Here is a 21043-nt window from a genome sequence, read left to right on the forward strand (position 1 = left end):
CAAGTCACGACATTAGACAGGACACCCTGTTGTGACAATATGACACCAGATGTGACACCCCAGAGTCACAGTATAACACTAGGCATCTCCTCAGGTTACATTATGATGACACCAAATATGACACCCGTCAAGTCACAGTGAACATGGACATCTGCTGGACTGTAGCTCTAGGCCTATAAACTTATACTGAGTGCCAGGTGATAGAAGCACCCAAAAATTGATAATAAAAGCTAGGATCTGATCGATCCTTTTGCTGGCAACAAAACAAAAAAACGTCACTTCGGCCGAGAATGTTTTATTTCATAAATTATTTTGTTGATATTTAGACTAGGAACATCAACAAGATTCTCTATCTAAATGGACACAAATTAACATCACACCATCTTAAGCCCAACTATACCAGGTAACCAGAGCTTTTAATACAAAGGGCAAGAGCTGCTGAAAACAACAAATACACTATTGTTTTTATTGATCTTATATATATATATATATATAAAAAAACAACACAAACTCACACCAGCCATTACCTTTAACAATATAAAAGTTTTACAAATGTTTTAAAATGGACAGATTTGTGAGAGAATGATTTTAAAAAAAGCTCCCATGAAGGCAATGACTTTACAAAGTATTTTCCATGTGTAAGAATATTGCTCAGTGTAAAGTGAAGGCCTGAAATATGGCAAGCACGATCACTGTAGTGACAAGAAACCCTTCAGAACCTTCACAACCTTGGCACAAATTTTCAAATTTGGTTGAAAATTTGTGCCAAGTTGTGAAGGTTGTCTTGTCAAAAATTTGTTTCACACTGATAAAAATAAAGACACTATGAAGGGATTCAGTTGTTCTTGTGTACACACATCAACACCAAGGATTTCTTTTAGAATTGGAGGAGGGGTCAGAGTTTAAAAATAGGCGGCTGAATTGAAAGTAATAATGTCGCAATTACTACTGATTTGAATTGTAAGAATATTCAAAGTAGGTGGCTATGGGGACGGCGATAGACAGCAGTCTGTAGCTTGCCACGGGGACGGCGATAGACAGCAGTCTGTAGCCTGCCACGGGGACGGCAGTATACAGCTGTCTGCAGCCTGCCACGGGGACGGCAGTAGACAGCTGTCTGCAGCCTGCTACAGGGATGGCAGTAGACGGCTGTCTGCAGCCTGCTACGGGGACGGCAGTAGACAGCTGTTTGCAGCCTGCTATTTGTCCCTTTTTTAACACCCTGCAACACCACATTAACATTGCATACATTTTCATTACATCAAAATTGCTAAGAGGTTTAGAGAAGACGTTGAACCAAACAGAGCTCCATTTTACCTCCAGTAGGCCTGGTAAAAACATGAACAGCCATTACACACTTCAGCACTTTATCACTGAATGATTTACGTCATGCTGGCTTCCTCTTCGGCTGTACGTGGGAAGATCTGGCAGCAACCTGTGGATGGTAGTAGGTTCCCCCTGGGCTCTGCCCAATTTCTTCCCCCAACAATGCTGGCCGCCATCAAATAAGTGAAATATTCTTGAGTACAGCGTGAAACACCAATCCAATAAACAAACCTACTTTAAGCACACTAAGGGGAGGTAACTGGTTTTTGATGCAAAGTAAAAATGTATATAGCCACACCCATTATGCCTCTAGTCCTCGTGGCATTGTACGGGGTAATGTAAAAGTGTGATCACAAATACACACAAATACACGCCCAGTGGTCAGTCCAGGGATAAAAAAAAAAAATAAAATAAAAAAAATAACACACATAAATAAAATCAACAGTACAATTTCATGAATGATAACATACGCTTTGTACCAACAATCCTTATAGGACAACATACATCATAAAATATAAATTATCTCCACTGACCAAAATAATGTACAAAACAGCATACGGTCCCAAACCTTTTGAAGCAATATTTACATATTCATGTAATTTGACATTATTCACCTTACTCTCCAATGGCCGGTGGTTTTATCCTTCAACCATGAAACTGATACACTTATTAACCCATACCAAAACATTGCACTGACACATATCTCCAACCACTATCTAGTCACGAAACATTCAACTTTGCAAACAAAATTGCATCAATGACTTGTTGTAAGTTCTGATGACCAGGGAAGCAAATTTTGTGTCCGAAAATGGGTTTGAACTTGTGCCTCAAGGTGGCCTATCAAATCAAAGCACCTTAAAAAGGCTGTATCAGAGATGTTTGGCACAGTATCCATCTTCCCTAATCAAACATTATTTTCTGGGTCTACCAAGAATTGCTCAAATAATTGCCTTTCATTTAAGTAAAAGAAAGCTAAAATATGAAGTAAGGCTCATCATACAGACAACTGAAAACTATGCATGAAAATACTTTCATTTACTTTTTTAGATTTTTCTTCGAGTGTTGAAAGGCATTCAAATATTTGAATACCATGGTGGGCTTTATGGGCCATTCCGAGGGCATGTAGGAACTCTGACGTTACATTACCTGTATGGTGGGCTTTATGAGCCATACTGACGGTATGTAGGAACTCTGACGTTACATCAACATTATTTCAGTAATCTTTTTACTCATGGTTAAAGAGAGTTATTCCAACACTCAGTGTCATGATTAGAGTTGGAAAAGCTTCCTGTGACGTCAGGATTTCTGAGCTCTGATAGTACGGTCCATTAAGCCCACCTTAGAGTTCAAACATTTGAATGACTTTAACTCTTTTCACAAATATCTAAAACAGTAAATGAAAGTATACTTATTCATGCATAGTTTTAAGTGATCTATTTTAGTGATGCCTACTTCGATTTCAGAGGTCTTTTCCTTTAAATACCATACTCATTCCTGTACTGTTTGCAGTGTTATAATTCTAAAGCTTGAAAACATTCTAATGGGACACACTCTATAAATTCTATGAAATATTTTACCGTTGATGAACATGTTATTTTGTGAAATTTAATTTTTTCAGCTATTCCAACATTTCGCAGTTTGACCAAATCTCCGCTCTGGCATGTCCAGCTTCCTATAAATACATTTACTTGTGCCTGAATGTATCTTGGTTTATTGCTGCTAAGTTTAAAACAATGCAAATCACCTACCCTGAAAAGTCGTGGGAGTAGTCACTGAGTGACTACGCTATCACCATTGACCCGAATCTCTCTGATGCTCAGAGAAAATGAAATGTGTCGAGCTCACAGGCTCAAACAGAAAACAGCTGACATGAGGTATTATCAACAACAGTTGGTAACTGGAGAAAGATAACTGGCCGGTCTCTCAGCAGCTTTCAGAAATGCTAGGAGAAATGAATTACCCTTAAAAACCTTAAACTTCATCCTCAAAAGTCCATTTTTAGAGGCAAATAAATCTCACAAAAAATTATTTTTTAAGTGCTGAAACTTACAATTTTCCAGCCGAATAATATCATCCCATATTCCAAGCAAACCTCAAAACACCTTTCTAAAATCAACAGTACTCTCCGAATCAGGACAAATGGAGCAAGTTGGTCATGGATGAAATTTATGGTCATACAGGGTACTACAGGTAGCAAACATCATGTTCCTTGTTCATACTGTAAAAAATGTATCTCAAATTGTGCTTTGATACATACCTAAATATGACTGATCTGAGCTGAGACAAATAGAGAACATCACACATAAATATCATATATAACATAACATAAGTAGGTTCTGACAGAAAACTTGTCAGATGTATGATTTAATTATTTTATTTAATTAGTTACCATTTAAACATCATACTGTTATGATACTTGGGGTCGGATCAGAACTGAGGGGAAACCAGGGGAGCCACTGCCCACGACAGGTGCCTGATTGGTTCCCACAACAGGTGCCTGACAAACCTATCCATTTCTTTTTTACTGGCAAGCCTACACTGAAAAAATTAAAAAATAAAGTAATAATAATACCACTGAAAATCCACCTTTCCATTTAATCCAATCTTGATGATTTCATGATGATTTTCCAAAAGCTTTCTGATCATGTAAATATATTTCTTACCAGAAAAACTTGTTTGGATTGTCCGAATTTTCCGCATATTAAGAGGATTTTCAAGTTCTATTTTCATATCCTCCTCTGACATTGAAAATGGATTTATTCTGCCCGTAAACCAATATACATTGGTGTGGCTCAACATAGAACCGAAACTGAAACTGAAACTGAAACTGAAAGGATGCCATATCCATAATCTTAACAAACTTGCATAGCTGTATGAATACAATGGTTTACTATAGCCCAGTTCAATATATTGTTGTATTTAATCTATATATTACTATACATTTCTCACCATACAAAACTCAGTTTGCAGCCTGTTTACTTACACACTGGTATAAATATGGAGAAATCGCGTATGCTACATCCTTCTCCTTTACAAACAGTGAAAATCTCTGGACACTGAGAAAGATGAACAATGTTAACAATATGAAAAATATGAAATTATTTCATTAAAACAAGAAAAAAAAAACAAAAAAACAATTGCACACAAGTTTAGAGAAGAGTTTAAAGAATAATAGAGCATTATTTCACTGCCATTAGGCATGGTAATAATCAGGACTTTCAATCCTCAGGTACTTCCACTCAACAAATCATGGAGACAAGTCTCCACTTCAATCTCGTGGACTAAGGGGAGGTAACTCACATCTGGTGGTTATTTGTTTGACCATAATAAATGGTCCATTCACTTTGGCTAGCATCAGCCCTTTGGACCTGGGAAGCACCATTTCAAATCAATACCCCCCCCCCCCCCCTCCGTCCCCCTCCCCCTAGGCTCTTTACTTATAGCTTGGCCATAGTGAATGGGATGTAACCATCCTCTGGTGCTTACTGCCTGACTATTTGTATTCCATTAGCTTTGCCACAAAGGTCCATTCCTTTTTTTTTTTGAGTTATCTCTTGGTTTAGAATAGAAAAACACGTCACAAATTTTTCCCTTAAAACCCATGTCCAGATTTCAAGCATGTGTACTAAGGGGAGATAACCGACTTTGACCTACTAATGCTCATTGTTTTTTCACATCTGTATACAGTTTTATGCACATATTTATTGTTTTCATTGTATTATAAACAAATTAATAATCAGCCATTAAACAGTTCAGGTCAATTCTTTCCCTCTCTCACAGCTCCGGATCACTATAATAAAGCTCCACTTCAACTGTGTGGACTAAGGGGAGGTAACTGGCCCCAGCTGGATAGTACCACGATATTTGTTTGACCATAATAAATAATTCACTGTGGCAAGCATCCGTCCTATGGGCCTGGTGGACACCAGTGTGAATGAATCTCCCCTTCCCTCTCCCTTGCTCCATGCTATTAATTCATAGCTTGACCATAGTAGATGATCCATCATTTCTTGAGTCTAGTCAAATCTCGTGGTTTAGAGTAGAAAAACATGGCAAATGTTTTCCTTTCAACGAATGTTAACTCCACAAAATTTCATACATGAGCAAACAAGGGGAGACAAGTGGCTCCTGGCAACTACTGTTAAATTTGAATTCTGACACCCAAAGTTTTTCTTTCTTTTTTGCCTAAAAATCGATCACTACTCAGTCATTACAGAATTTAGAACTTCCTTCCCTCGATAAGCTACTGATACAACTCAAAAATCATCACAAATGCTCCCCTTCAACACAGCAGACACAGGGGAGGTAACTGACCTGCTTTGCCACAATAAATCATGCATTCCTTTTCTGGGTGAGTAGGGTCTCTTGGTTTAGAGGAGAAAAACTATATGTCTGAAGTGCTTGGGGTTTTGCGTCGTGAAAAACTACACGACATCCACAGTACTTTCCTCCCTTCAGCCTGAGAGTTTTGAAAACTCTACTTCCTACACACTGAGAGATGTGGATTAAGGGGAGATAACTAGCACCTTTGTTTTTTCTCCACTCCACAAATTTTTTTTTCTTTTTTTTTTGTGTCATGAAACGTAATAACTAATCAGTCTTGGGTCGAGTGCTGGTTCTGTGTGTGGGTTGAGCTCGTCGGAGGATCCAGATCAGTATGAGCAGAATCAAAACAAAACAAACAAAGCCTATTTTCATCCAACTTCCCCATGGTCCCTCCAGGTATATCTGTCAATTATAACAAATATTCGTTAAATTGCAAATTGAATGGGATAAATGATTTTCCTAGAATTAAAAAAAAAAAAAAGACGGCATCAAAGGGTACAGGATGCTTCCTTTTCTTTCTGAATCCTTGTATATAGTATATGAATTGGGGACACAATTGGGGACAGAAATATAAAATATGCCTCAAAGAATACAAAAATTTTGTCTATTTTTTATTGGTTTATCCTCCTTCATGTCCCTTCAATCTATATGCTTTTATTGTACTTTTTGCATCCTTTAAAATAAGTCAGAAGAGTTTATGTTCACCATAACAATACATACAGCACACCAACAAAAACTAACCCTAGAAACCAAACAAATAAATTTCCACCTGGTCTCGCTTTTCTACGAGAAACTTCCAACTTCATTCAGGCTTCCCACACTTCTTGTAAAATCATTTTCCAGCAAGACTAATCTATATTTTTATCCACCACCTTCAAAAACCAATATTTCCTTTGAAAGTTCACTGGGCATACTGTTTCATCCACCCAAATGTTAACAGTACGTGGGAAGGTCTGCCAGCAACCTGCGGATGGTTGTGGGTTTCCCCCGGGTTCTGCCAGGTTTCCTCCAACCATAATGCTGGCCGCCGTCGTATAAGTGAAATATTATTGAGTACGGCGTAAAAACACCAATCAAATAAATCAATAAATAAATTGTGCGGTCTTGTTAAGGATTGGTTAAATAAAGTTATGGTACTGGGGAGTTTAATGTGTACCCCACAAAGACAATCTACAAGTGCATGCAGATTTGAAGTGACATATTTTAACTGAATCAAAATGTACCAAACTCACTTTTAAGTATTCCACAATAGTTTCAACCAGGTTGTCACTGCAAACAGAAACAAAAAATCCACTTAAATCAGCCGCTGATTCATTCACTGTCAGTGGAAAATACCGCAAATCACAAATAGATGGTGTGCAATGGCAGCCATCTTTGAGGTAAGCCTGTGTATTGCCCACTGGGTGTCTATTGTTGGGGTTGTCATAAGCTGGGCAGAGGCCCTTGGCTAGTAAGTGCATAGCCCGAGACCTCGGTCTAAGGGTCGCTTATATATACTGATACGCGGGGACCGCTAGCCACCCTTAGCCCAAGTGCTATCTGGACCCGATTCCTGTATAATGCTTCTGAAGAACTACCTCCTTGTCCAATTCAGATGCATGCTTTTCAGATTCGTCCTGAATACACATTAAGTATGGCAATCTACGCCTAACCCCATATTAAAAGACCACAGCCGAGATCCTTCGCTGGTAAGGGCATACTATGGGCAATACACACAAACTTACCTCAAAGATGGCTGCCCTTGCAAACCATCTATACATTTAAAAATCCAATCAGCTGATGACTAAAAGAAAGAGCAAGATAATTCTGATATCAGTACCTGTGGTTTCCTCTACCAATAAAACTTACTGCCATCGTATAGGTCAAAAATGTTTCAATACAGCGTCAAATAAATAAATAAATAATGAACTAGAATGCTGAAGTCCAATGTACCCCTGCCACTACATGTATGTACTTGGAAAAGCATTATGCTAAACTGGGTTACGCTGAACTTTGTAAATATTGAACTGATCAACATAAAATGAACAGAGCACAAGTTTAGGTCCTATGAAGGATGTGTACAAAAATCACATTGAAATCCATGTAGTATGTCTGCAGGCACTGTGCTGACAAAATCCATGTAGTATGTCTGCAGGCACTGTGCTGACAAAATCCATGTAGTATGTCTGCAGGCACTGTGCTGACAAAATCCATGTAGTATGTCTGCAGGCACTGTGCTGACAAAATCCATGTAGTATGTCTGCAGGCACTGTTCCGACAAAATCCATGTAGTACGTCTGCAGGCACTGTGCTGACAAAATCCATGTAGTACGTCTGCAGGCACTGTGCTGACAAAATCCATGTAGTACGTCTGCAGGCACTGTTCCGACAAAATCCATGTAGTATGTCTGCAGGCACTGTGCCGACAAAATCCATGTAGTATGTCTGCAGGCACTGTTCCGACAAAATCCATGTAGTATGTCTGCAGGCACTGTTCTGACAAAATCCATGTAGTATGTCTGCAGGCACTGTTCTGACAAAATCCATGTAGTATGTCTGCAGGCACTGTGCTGACAAAATCCATGTAGTATGTCTGCAGGCACTGTTCCGACAAAATCCATGTAGTATGTCTGCAGGCACTGTTCCGACAAAATCCATGTAGTACGTCTGCAGGCACTGTGCTGACAAAATCCATGTAGTAGGTCTGCAGGCACTGTTCTGACAAAATCCATGTAGTATGTCTGCAGGCACTGTGCTGACAAAATCCATGTAGTATGTCTGCAGGCAGTGTTCTGACAAAATTCATGTAGTATGTCTGCAGGCACTGTGCTGACAAAATCCATGTAGTATGTCTGCAGGCACTGTGCTGACAAAATCCATGTAGTATGTCTGCAGGCAGTGTTCTGACAAAATCCATGTAGTATGTCTGCAGGCACTGTGCTGACAAAATCCATGTAGTATGTCTGCAGGCACTGTGCTGACAAAATCCATGTAGTATGTCTGCAGGCAGTGTTCTGACAAAATCCATGTAGTACGTCTGCAGGCACTGTGCTGACAAAATCCATGTAGTATGTCTGCAGGCACTGTGCTGACAAAATCCATGTAGTATGTCTGCAGGCACTGTGCTGACAAAATCCATGTAGTATGTCTGCAGGCACTGTGCTGACAAAATCCATGTAGTATGTCTGCAGGCAGTGTTCTGACAAAATCCATGTAGTATGTCTGCAGGCACTGTGCTGACAAAATCCATGTAGTATGTCTGCAGGCACTGTTCTGACAAAATCCATGTAGTATGTCTGCAGGCACTGTTCTGACAAAATCCATGTAGTACGTCTGCAGGCACTGTGCTGACAAAATCCATGTAGTATGTCTGCAGGCACTGTGCTGACAAAATCCATGTAGTATGTCTGCAGGCACTGTGCTGACAAAATCCATGTAGTATGTCTGCAGGCACTGTGCTGACAAAATCCATGTAGTATGTCTGCAGGCAGTGTTCTGACAAAATCCATGTAGTATGTCTGCAGGCACTGTGCTGACAAAATCCATGTAGTATGTCTGCAGGCACTGTGCTGACAAAACCCATGTAGTATGTCTGCAGGCACTGTGCTGACAAAACCCATGTAGTATGTCTGCAGGCACTGTTCCGACAAAATCCATGTAGTATGTCTGCAGGCACTGTGCTGACAAAATCCATGTAGTATGTCTGCAGGCACTGTGCTGACAAAATCCATGTAGTATGTCTGCAGGCACTGTGCTGACAAAATCCATGTAGTATGTCTGCAGGCACTGTGCCGACAAAATCCATGTAGTATGTCTGCAGGCAGTGTGCCGACAAAATCCATGTAGTATGTCTGCAGGCACTGTGCTGACAAAATCCATGTAGTACGTCTGCAGGCACTGTGCTGACAAAATCCATGTAGTACGTCTGCAGGCACTGTGCTGACAAAATCCATGTAGTACGTCTGCAGGCACTGTGCTGACAAAATCCATGTAGTATGTCTGCAGGCACTGTGCCGACAAAATCCATGTAGTATGTCTGCAGGCACTGTGCTGACAAAATCCATGTAGTATGTCTGCAGGCACTGTTCCGACAAAATCCATGTAGTACGTCTGCAGGTACTGTGCTGACAAAATCCATGTAGTATGTCTGCAGGCACTGTGCCGACAAAATCCATGTAGTATGTCTGCAGGCACTGTTCCGACAAAATCCATGTAGTATGTCTGCAGGCACTGTGCTGACAAAATCCATGTAGTATGTCTGCAGGCACTGTGTCGACAAAATCCATGTAGTATGTCTGCAGGCACTTTGCTGACAAAATCCATGTAGTATGTCTGCAGGCACTGTGTCGACAAAATCCATGTAGTATGTCTGCAGGCACTGTTCCGACAAAATCCATGTAGTATGTCTGCAGGCACTGTGCTGACAAAATCCATGTAGTATGTCTGCAGGCACTGTTCTGACAAAATCCATGTAGTATGTCTGCAGGCACTGTTCTGACAAAATCCATGTAGTACGCCTGCAGGCACTGTGTCGACAAAATTCATGTAGTATGTCTGCAGGCACTGTGCTGACAAAATCCATGTAGTACGTCTGCAGGCACTGTGCTGACAAAATCCATGTAGTAGGTCTGCAGGCACTGTGCCGACAAAATCCATGTAGTACGTCTGCAGGCACTGTGCGGACAAAATCCATGTAGTACGTCTGCAGGCACTGTTCCGACAAAATCCATGTAGTATGTCTGCAGGCACTGTGCTGACAAAATCCATGTAGTATGTCTGCAGGCACTGTGCTGACAAAATCCATGTAGTATGTCTGCAGGCACTGTTCTGACAAAATCCATGTAGTATGTCTGCAGGCACTGTGCTGACAAAATCCATGTAGTATGTCTGCAGGCACTGTGCTGACAAAATCCATGTAGTACGTCTGCAGGCACTGTGCTGACAAAATCCATGTAGTATGTCTGCAGGCACTGTTCTGACAAAATCCATGTAGTATGTCTGCAGGCACTGTGCTGACAAAATCCATGTAGTATGTCTGCAGGCACTGTGCTGACAAAATCCATGTAGTATGTCTGCAGGCACTGTTCCGACAAAATCCATGTAGTATGTTTGCAGGCACTGTGCTCACAAAATCCATGTAGTATGTCTGCAGGCACTGTTCCGACAAAATCCATGTAGTATGTCTGCAGGCACTGTTCCAACAAAATCCATGTAGTATGTCTGCAGGCACTGTTCCGACAAAATCCATGTAGTATGTCTGCAGGCACTGTGCTGACAAAATCCATGTAGTACGTCTGCAGGCACTGTTCCGACAAAATCCATGTAGTATGTCTGCAGGCACTGTGCTGACAAAATCCATGTAGTACGTCTGCAGGCACTGTGCTGACAAAATCCATGTAGTATGTCTGCAGGCACTGTGCTGACAAAATCCATGTAGTACGTCTGCAGGCACTGTGCTGACAAAATCCATGTAGTACGTCTGCAGGCACTGTGCTGACAAAATCCATGTAGTACGTCTGCAGGCACTGTGCTCACAAAATAACATCTGTAAACTTCTAAGCACCTCAACGAAAGTAGCTTTGTAATGTTGATTTGAACTGCATGCAAATTATTACCCTTACTCCCCCCATCCACGAAACTTCGTTAAAAAGGGTATAATAAATCAAATAGGGGAATTCCAAATGCCAAAGATAATGTGACTTACAACGGTGATGGTTCTGGCTTCACAACTTCGGCCTGAACATTTTTGTACCACGACTCCAGGAAAGACATGATGAGCTTTACACTGAATTTCCCTGGCGGAAATCTGTACATTTTTCCGTGACGAAATCTGAAAAACAAATTGAAGAGCAATTTATACATTCCTTTGACAGGTCAGAACTATTTTTTCCCCTGTTGTTGGGGCGTAGCAATGGAAGTATTTTCTGATTGTAGAAATGTTTCACTTTTGTCTAAACTTCTGACTCATTCTGCTTGTTTGGGTCACTTGGTCCAGTAGGTAAGATATCTGGAACTGATACTGAAACTGGGGGACAGCCAGGAATGCAGCCCCTGGTTTTTCATCATATCAAGCCGAAGAAACTGCTCATCTCACAATTTCTTCATGATTCACTGGATTATATCAAGATTATATGGCTGTGCTCACAGCAGCAGATACCCCACATTGTATGCCCGTGTGGGGAATGGTCTCAATAGTACAGCCCAATGAGACTGTAGCTACAATCCATGGGAAACCCCATGAATTAAGCTTACAAATTGCAAAAATAAGTTAGGGAGTTGCGATCGTGATCATGGATCGAATCTGACTCCTATATAATAGTGGCCCATGTACAAAGATATCAATATCATAAACATTCAACAGTTAACAGCCACATGTGAAAATATTCTTGAAAAATTTTTTTGAGACTTGAAAATTGCGCGCTTGAAAATTACTAACAGCCTATCTAAGGCAACTATTTGCACTTAACAAAGCTTTTCGAGGCGAATGTTAATATTTACAACAGGGTCGACCCAATAGTAATCTTTGATGGTACGTTAAGGCTTACAATCCTTTCATGCAAGAGGGTGTTGATTGTAAAGATGGGGTTGATTGTAAAGAGGGTGTTGATTGTAAACATGGGGTTGACTGTAAAGAGGGCGTTGATTGTAAAGACGGGGTTGATTGTAAAGATGGGGTTGACTGTAAAGAGGGCGTTGATTGTAAAGATGGGGTTGATTGTAAAGAGGGTGTTGACTGTAAAGAGGGCCTTGATTGTAAAGAGGGCGTTGATTGTAACCAGGGCCTTGATTGTAAAGAGAGGGTTGATTTTAAAGATGGGGTTGATTGTAAAGAGGGGGTTGATTGTGAAGAAGGGGTTGATTATAAAGAGGGTGTTGATTATAAAGAGGGTGTTGATTGTAAAGATGGGGTTGATTGTAAAGAGGGGGTTGATTGTAAATTAGCACTATTATCATGATCTTAGCAATTTACAATCAACTTAGGCTTATGATCCCTTTGTGCAAGTGGTGAAGGTATCAGAGGGGAGTTGGCACAGATGTACTTACAGAATTCCCGTGGGGCAATGTTGGATGCTGAATCTCTTCTCCAACTCGGGACTTTCCGTCAGATCTACACGGGCCACATTCATACGCTGCTTCATCCTACAACAACAACAACAACAAGATTAGGTTTTACAAACATGGAGCACCCTTTCAAATGTTTGATTTACTGATATGATTGAAGTTTTAAAAGAAAATACAACAGCTAATATAATGTGACTTATTATTTATTTACTTATTAGATTGGTGTTTTATGCCACACTCAAGAATCTTTCACTTATACGATGGCGATCAGCATTATGGTGGGTGGAAACCGGTCAGAGCCCGGTGAAAACCCACAACCACTCGCAGGTTGCTGACAGACCTTCTCACGTAGGGCCAGAGAGGAACATGCTTTTGTAAGGAAGAGAGATGAAACTAGGCCTCAACAAACACATCAAAACATTTTTCTGACACACTTGGCTTGGTAAAGCTACAAATCAACTTCTATTATGGAATTCTTACTATGCCATGGGATGCGTCATGTTAGAGCAACCCGAAACAGGATGTCAGGTAAGCAGAAATAGGCGCTTCCTAAGGTTTTAGAAATAACCTGCACCTGACTGGATAAAACTAACGACATTGCAGCACTTTCGCCTGACTCAATCTACCTGAATTTGCATATTTTTGAACTGTTATATCTTTGTTACGCAACATCCCCAAAATAAAAAATTAGGCCGTTTAAACTTCATTATGTGATTCTTTATCACTGCAGATACATATATTTGGTCTGGTGTGTTCTTTTCATTTAATTTCCTTTGGGTGAGTGCTTGGGGTTTAACGTTGCACTTAACAATTTTTCAGTCATATGACGATGAAAGATTTCCTTTCTGCAAAGGCGATCTGCTTTGTCTTTGCATAGAAACACCACCCTTATGCAGTAACTAGCTACCCTACTTCTTCTCATTTTTAAGAAGTTGTGCTGAAAGTAAAGAATTACAGTTCTCTCTCAGTTTTTTTTTTTTTTTTGGGAAAGTAAAGATATGAATATGTTGGTCATTAGATGGACTAACCATGTGAAAAAAAACCCAAACAAACAACTAAATATTCCTGCTACAATTACTTGCATATTGATTAAAAAGAGCAGATCAGATGTCCCAAAAATCAGAAGAGTTTGGGTAGGTGACAAATCTTCTGACTTAAACCCACAGAGGGGTGGGGTAGGGGGGCCCTCCATGGCTGCGGTGGTAAGCATGCCAGCGCAGCACAAATACCCAGGAGACTCTCACGAATGCAAACACTGCAAGTTCAAGTCCATCTCATAGTCCAATCATACATAGGTCTGCCAGCAACCTGAGGATGGTCATGGGGATTTCTCAGGCAATGCCTGGTTTCCTCCTATCACAACGCTGACCAATGTTGTAAAAGTCAAATATTAAACACCAGTGAAATAAATCTATCACAGTCATGGCCCTAAGAGCAGGATCTGAACGTACAAAGCTTGCGTAGATAGGGTCAGAGAGATCCCCTGCTATTATATTCCATATTCTGAATTGTTGAATGAAATAAGTTTCACAAGTTTCATTACTTTAGACTCTAGAAAGCCAAATGAAACAATGTGAATTTGGTATCCTTACCTAAATGCAACTGTGTCCATCATAGCCAAGATATTCTCACAAGACGGCTTGTAACTGACAGAAAAAAAAAACAAACCCAACACAAATGAACACTGGATAACTGACACAATGACTAGTTTAGAACACATTTTTTATTTCTGAATGAACCTATTTAAGATCTTGATGAAAAATGAAACCAAAATTTTGACTGCCATATGTGAATTATGGTGACTTTTTACCATCTTCGAGCTGCAGGCTGATGAAAACTTATGTAAAATTGTAAGGTATTTACTACTTTATACAATTTCAAAACAACATGGAGGGTAATCAATGTGGCAAAACCATGTAACCTAATTCCTCAACCTTTTCGCGTATGAAAAAAGAAATGTTTGGTTTCAATTCATGCATATTAATCAGTTGATTTTGGAGACAAAACCACATTGGTTGGATTGGCCGAATTTCAAGGCTTCACAAAAAATATAATTTTATCAGTCTACACACAATAATGCTTTCAGAATATGCTTGAAAAAACACCTTGCAAACATGCGAAAATGTTGAAGAATTACAGTAAGTACATAAAAGGTTGATTGTATTGTTTTAATTACTTCAGTGATAGATGGTTCAAGCCTGTAGAAGCTCTACCCAATGAGAACTATTCTCACTTACAAGCAGACAAACCAGTCTCCAGTGGTCGCCCCTGTGGCCGCTTGTGTCAGGTGCTCAAACGTGTCAGAGGTCAGCAGCTGGGTGGATACCTCTTGAGCAGCCTCCAGCCAGATTGATAACTCATCCCCGCTTACCTCCCCTTTTAAAACAAGAAACAGAGATTGAATTAGGCACAGTGCCCTGACTGGCTGATCTAGCAAAAGCTTTGCCTTGCTGTAGTTAATCAGGGCTTGGTCAACAAGGTCAGCAGTTGGATATGGCTTGCGTTTGGGTAACCACACAATCGCTACACATTTCTGGCAAAATCCCCGGCATGTTGTCAACACATGCCCTAAACAATCCCCACACATGCCCTACACAATCCCCACACATGCCGTACACAATCCCCACACATGTCCTACACAATCCCCAAAATATCTCCAACCTGCCCTACACAATCTCCAACCTGCCCTACACAATCCCCACACATGCCATACACAATCCCCACACATACTCTACACAATCCCCCAACACATGCCCTACACAATCCCCAAACAATCTCCAACCTGCCCTACACAATCCCAACACATGCCATACACAATCCCCACACATACCCTACACAATCCCCCCACCTGCCCTACACAATTCCCACACATGCCCTACACAATCCCCACACATGCCCTACACAATCCCCACACATGCCACACACAATACCCACACATACCCTAAATCCCCACACGTGCCCTACACAATTCCCACACATGTCCAGCATAATCCCCACACATGTTCAACATAATCCCCATGCATGCTCTACACAATCCCCACACATGCCCCACAATTCCCTCGAATGAATGAATGCTGGGGGTTACAATTATTTCAATCATATGACGATGGGGAGTCATTAGGTATGTGTACATGCTGCCAAAGTACTGCCACCACTGACGTGTTATGCACACTCCCTGGACAAGCCCCACACACTCCCAGCACAATCACCACACACTCCCTGGACAAGCCCCACACACTCCCAGCACAATCCCCACACAACCCCAGCACAATTCCCACAGATTCCCAGCACAAATCCTCACACATACCCAGCACAATCCCCACACACTCCCAGCACAATTCCCACACACTCCCAGCACAATCCCCACACATATCCAGCACAATCACCACAGATTCCCAGCACAATCACCACAGATTCCCAGCACAATCACCACACTCTCCCAGCACAAATCCTCACACATACCCAGCACAATCCCCACACACTCCCAGCACAATCCCCACACACTCCCAGCACAATTCCCCACACATACCCAGCACAATCCCCACACATACCCAGCACAATCTCCACACATTTCCGCCGCAATCCCCACACATACCCAGCGCAATCCCCACACATACCCAGCACAATTCTCACACACTCCCTGTACAAGCCCCACACACTCCCAGCACCATCCCCCAGACACTCCCAGCACAATCCCCCCTCCATTCCCAGAACACATTCCCCGCACAAGCCCCACACATTTCCGGCACAAACACCACACATTTCCAGCACAATCCCCACATTCCTAGCACAATCCTCACACATTTCCAGCACAAACCCGCGTTCCCAGCACAATCCCCACTCTCCCAGCACAATCTCCAGACATTCCAAGCACAATCCCCACATGTTGCCAGCACAATCCCCATACACTCCCAGCACAATCCCCACACTCCCTATACAATCCCTACACACTCCCAGCACAATCCCCACACTCCCTATACAATCCCTACACACTCCCAGCACAATCATCATACATGTCCACCATAATCCCTGCAGATTCACAGCACAATCCCCACACGTTGCCAGCACAATCCCCACACGTTGCCAGCACAATCCCCACATACTCCCAGCAAAATCCCCACACATGTCCAGGATAATCCGTACAGATTCACAGCACGATCCCTATTTCCCATACAATTTCTACACCATCCTCACACAATCATTATAAAACCCTTGCTTAACACATTCCCTGCAAAATGCGCGCATAAATTATTTCATATTATGACCCAATCATACGTTTAATACAGACAAAGATGTTCCACTAGGCCAGGTGATCGTAGTTTACAGTTATGAAGAACGAGAGTCCTGAGCGGACGACAAGCTATCCTGACTTACCATCATACAGGATCGGGTGACCTTTGCGGTGATACAGCACGCTGGGAAATTCTGTGACACCAAATCGACCAGACAGAGTTTTGTCTTTACTCTTGCCAACTTTTAGGTCTGAATAAACAGAAGAAAGATGATCAAACTATGTCTTTAACGACACACAAACATGCAGCTGTACTGTATATGATTTGGCTTATAACGCTGAGCTGGCTTGGAATGATAAGGTGAGTGAGTGAGTGCTTGGGGATTAACGAGGTAGCAGGTTATACCAGTAAACGCAGTCGTCTGCGCAAGGGCTGCAGAAACACTGCAACGAATGCCACATCTCTGTGGAAACACACCTTAACATATCAGTTGTAACATGAACGTATCGACAGTTAATATATGCTGCTGCATTTTAATGCTGCCTCACTGAATGGCCATGTTGATGACACCCGACAAGGCACCTAACAAAGCAACAGAACATTGTATACTGACACCAGGCCTAGTTAACTTAACCACAACCTTCACTGGACACCTGGCAAATCTCCAGACTTAAAACTACAGATGCAGTCCCTGTGAGTTCAAGTCCACCTCATGCTGGATTCCTCTCCAGCCGTACGTGTCCCTGTGAAGCCAAGTCCACCTCATGCTGGATTCCTTTCCAGCCATACGTGGAATGTCTGACAGCAACCTGCGGAGGATTATCAGTTTTCTGATAATGGTTTCCCCCCACCGTGATGCTGGCCGCCATCGTATTAAGCGAAATATTATTGAGTATGGTGTAAAACACCGATCAAATAAATAAATAAATAAATAAATAAAATTTGCCGCTGAGTTGACAAATAAACTACACGTATTTCTAGCCAGTTTGGCTACAGCTTTAAGTCAGGAAATTTCTCAGATGCCCTGTTAAGGGCAGTGCTTAACTCCAAGTACTCCAGCATTCCCTAGTTATAAATCCACGGTGAAATTTTCCTGAGTAAGTCGTTAATGCAATGATATGATAATGAAAGTGATATATTTTTGACTGAGTGAGTGCTTGGGGTTTAACGTCGTACTTAACAATTTTTCAGTCATATGACGATGAAGGAATCCTTAGAGTGCATGTTATGTGTCTCCTTGTTGCAGGACGGATTTCCACTGCTCTTTTATATAGTGCTGCTTCACTGAGACGCCTTACCGAAGGCAAGTAAGCCACCACTGTAGTTCACTGATCTAGCTCAGGATTGCCAGCATGTTCGACATACTTCTTGATATTTGATTCATGACCTCTAAATCACCCCTAATTTCATCCACAAAAGTGCATTTTTAGGGGCAGATAAGTGTCACAAAATAATTATTTTTGGTGCTTAAACTGACAATTTTTTAGTAGAATATCATCCCACATTCCAAGCAGTCCTCAAAGCTCCTTTCTGATATTGATGGAACTCTCAGAGTCAGTAGAGAAAACATGGGCAAGCTAATCCATGTATTGTCATTTAAGGTATTATTACAAATAATATTGAGTCTTCTGACTAGGTTACCTCCCTTGTAGTGTAAACAATGGGAGATGTTCAGTCACCTTCATATGTCAGACTACCGTGTAGCTTCAGTTCTGCTATACAGATCGTTGCGAATTACCAATCCTTAATAATATATTATGAATAGAAAGGAAGGTCATATTTGGTTTACTAGACTTATAATTCACTTTCAGTCTGTCATATTGTTGCCACATGTGAATACTGCATTGTGGGAATCCCTATGCTGCCTCATTTGCAGGTTATCTCATCAGGCAGACAGTTTAGACCAGTGACCGGCTTCCCATACTAATTTTTTAATTGATACTTTTTGGAAAATATGGGCCCGTGTCTGTGGTCAAACCCAACTCATTTTTGTATTTAGCTGAACCAACTCAAAAATTCTGAAAATTTTTCGGTAATATGTAACTTTAAGGTACATAAATGACTATTATTAAAAAAGAAGACGGATGGATAGGCGATACAGGATGTAATATAAATATATATATTTTTCTGATTGGTGTTTCTCATACCATCTGATACCCCTTTGAGTTTTGTATTTCATGAAGTCTATTGCCAGACTTTTGCCATACTTTGGAACTATTTGTTGCAACAAACAAATATGATGATTAACTATTCAATTCTTGAGTACAGAGGAAAACACCAAACACCAATCAAACAAACAAAATCAATAACTTAATTATTTACAAGATTAATTTAATACCTATTGGATAATTATTTCTAAAAATTTTAAATTCAAAAAATTAAAAAAAAAATATTTTACATAACAACCCATGTTAACCTCCACATTCCGACCTTGCCTTGTTGTATAGCATTGATGATGTCATCACTGACACATGACAATCAAAGGGATGTCACTCTGATGTAGAAACATACAAACTCAAACCCGACACATTACAGGCATGAACTCATGTTATACAGCTTTACCTGTAACAGTGGGCACCGACACCTTCACCAACTCAGCAACAATGTTGTTACAATTTTCACAATCTCCTTCATCTGTTGAATATATAAAAAAAAACAATACCTCAGATAGCTATGTAGGCCATGTCTGTTTTGTAATATAGTTGGTTTGCATAATGACGTCTCCTTGTAACCCGTCAGTTCCAAGACTGCTACTTAATATTTCAGTGCTGCCTCACTGAAGTGCTATGCTGAAGACATCAGATAAGGAGTAAGTATACATGGACACCCCACGTACTCTTAACTATAGCGTAATTACAATGGGCTAACCATTTTTGGGGGTCAAATGTCGACTGATCCGAAATATAAGCATCATGTCTGACATTCATATACAATTCGTAGTCCGTAAAGGGCATTCCAAGTCGATAATCTGAAAGGTCTATCAGACAGAGGGTCTATCACTAGACCATAACTATAAATATGTTAAAATATAAAGTATAAATATGTGATCTATGACACAATGAGACCCCACCAAGACTTCAGTATATTAAAATGCTATCCAACATGTTATGTAATTATACACTGGAACATTAACTTGCAAACTTGTATAACCACTTACTCATGAATCATCAATGATAGCTTCCAGGAAAATCTAATTATAGTTTGACAGACAAATATACCCAATTTAACTAAAGTCATTAATTTATTTAAACATATCATTTAATGGAGGCCTCTGTGGTCGAAATTGTTAGCGTGCCAGCTTGACACAATGAACCACAAACCTCTCACCAATGCAGTCGCTGTGAGTTCAAATCCTGCTCATGCTGGCTTCCTCTCTTCCATTTCTGGGAAGGTCTACCAGCAACCTACGGATGGCCATTGGTTTCCCCTATAGGGTCTGCCTGGTTTCCTCCCACCATAATGCGGTGTGCATCATGGGGGATAACTATGCAGAAGTCCATAAAAAAGTGAGATATTTTTGAGCACAGCATAAAACACCAAAAAAATGAATAAATACATAATATCATTCACTTATCATTCAATTATATTTACTTTTTTAAAAGAATTCTAAATTTCTAAAACATTATTCAGAACATTATTCTGCCAATAATCTGAATAGTCTGTAATCCTAAAATCAGTATACCGTAGGATAAGAGCCTGCTAGCTGTATATCCCGATAAAACGTACACGTAATGGTGTGACACGTAAATTTTCGTACATACATACTAACATAGCATTGATCGATATCAGCAACAACGAATCATGCAAATACTTACAGAAAAGTACCACAATGCACTTGTTTTCACGTGACAGTTCATCGAACGCATTTGCATTTAGTTCAAGAATTTCGTTGCCCGATACCACGCCTGGGAATCCCACGTGCACTTGCACAACAAACCAAAGCAAAAGAAACCGAAACAAATCCACGTGTGCTTTGAAAGCCGCCATTTTCACTACGAGATATAACGGGAGTTTGCGAGATCCGACGAGAGTCTATAGCAGCACTTGTCCAAGTTGTTTCTCACGCTGAAAACTTTGTAGAAAAAGTTGCCATTATTGTTACAAAGTTTAAGAAGTTT

At 40.8% G+C, this 21043-nt stretch overlaps 1 protein-coding gene across 1 annotated transcript; it reads right to left on the reverse strand.

The window, feature by feature from the left end:
- Window positions 1-4865: 4865 nt before the first annotated feature.
- Window positions 4866-20912, reverse strand: LOC135463017 (thioredoxin domain-containing protein-like). Its single transcript, XM_064740338.1, has 9 exons — window positions 20741-20912; window positions 19488-19559; window positions 17068-17175; window positions 14931-15069; window positions 14286-14339; window positions 12676-12771; window positions 11336-11461; window positions 6885-6921; window positions 4866-6054 (listed from the first exon to the last, which is right to left on the reverse strand). Exons 1-9 carry the CDS (start codon window positions 20910-20912, stop codon window positions 5917-5919), a joined length of 942 nt encoding a protein of 313 aa, XP_064596408.1. The 3' UTR covers window positions 4866-5916.
- Window positions 20913-21043: the final 131 nt, after the last annotated feature.

Source organism: Liolophura sinensis, chromosome 2, assembly GCF_032854445.1.
Source record: "Liolophura sinensis isolate JHLJ2023 chromosome 2, CUHK_Ljap_v2, whole genome shotgun sequence".
Classification (NCBI taxonomy): Eukaryota; Metazoa; Mollusca; class Polyplacophora; order Chitonida; family Chitonidae; genus Liolophura; species Liolophura sinensis.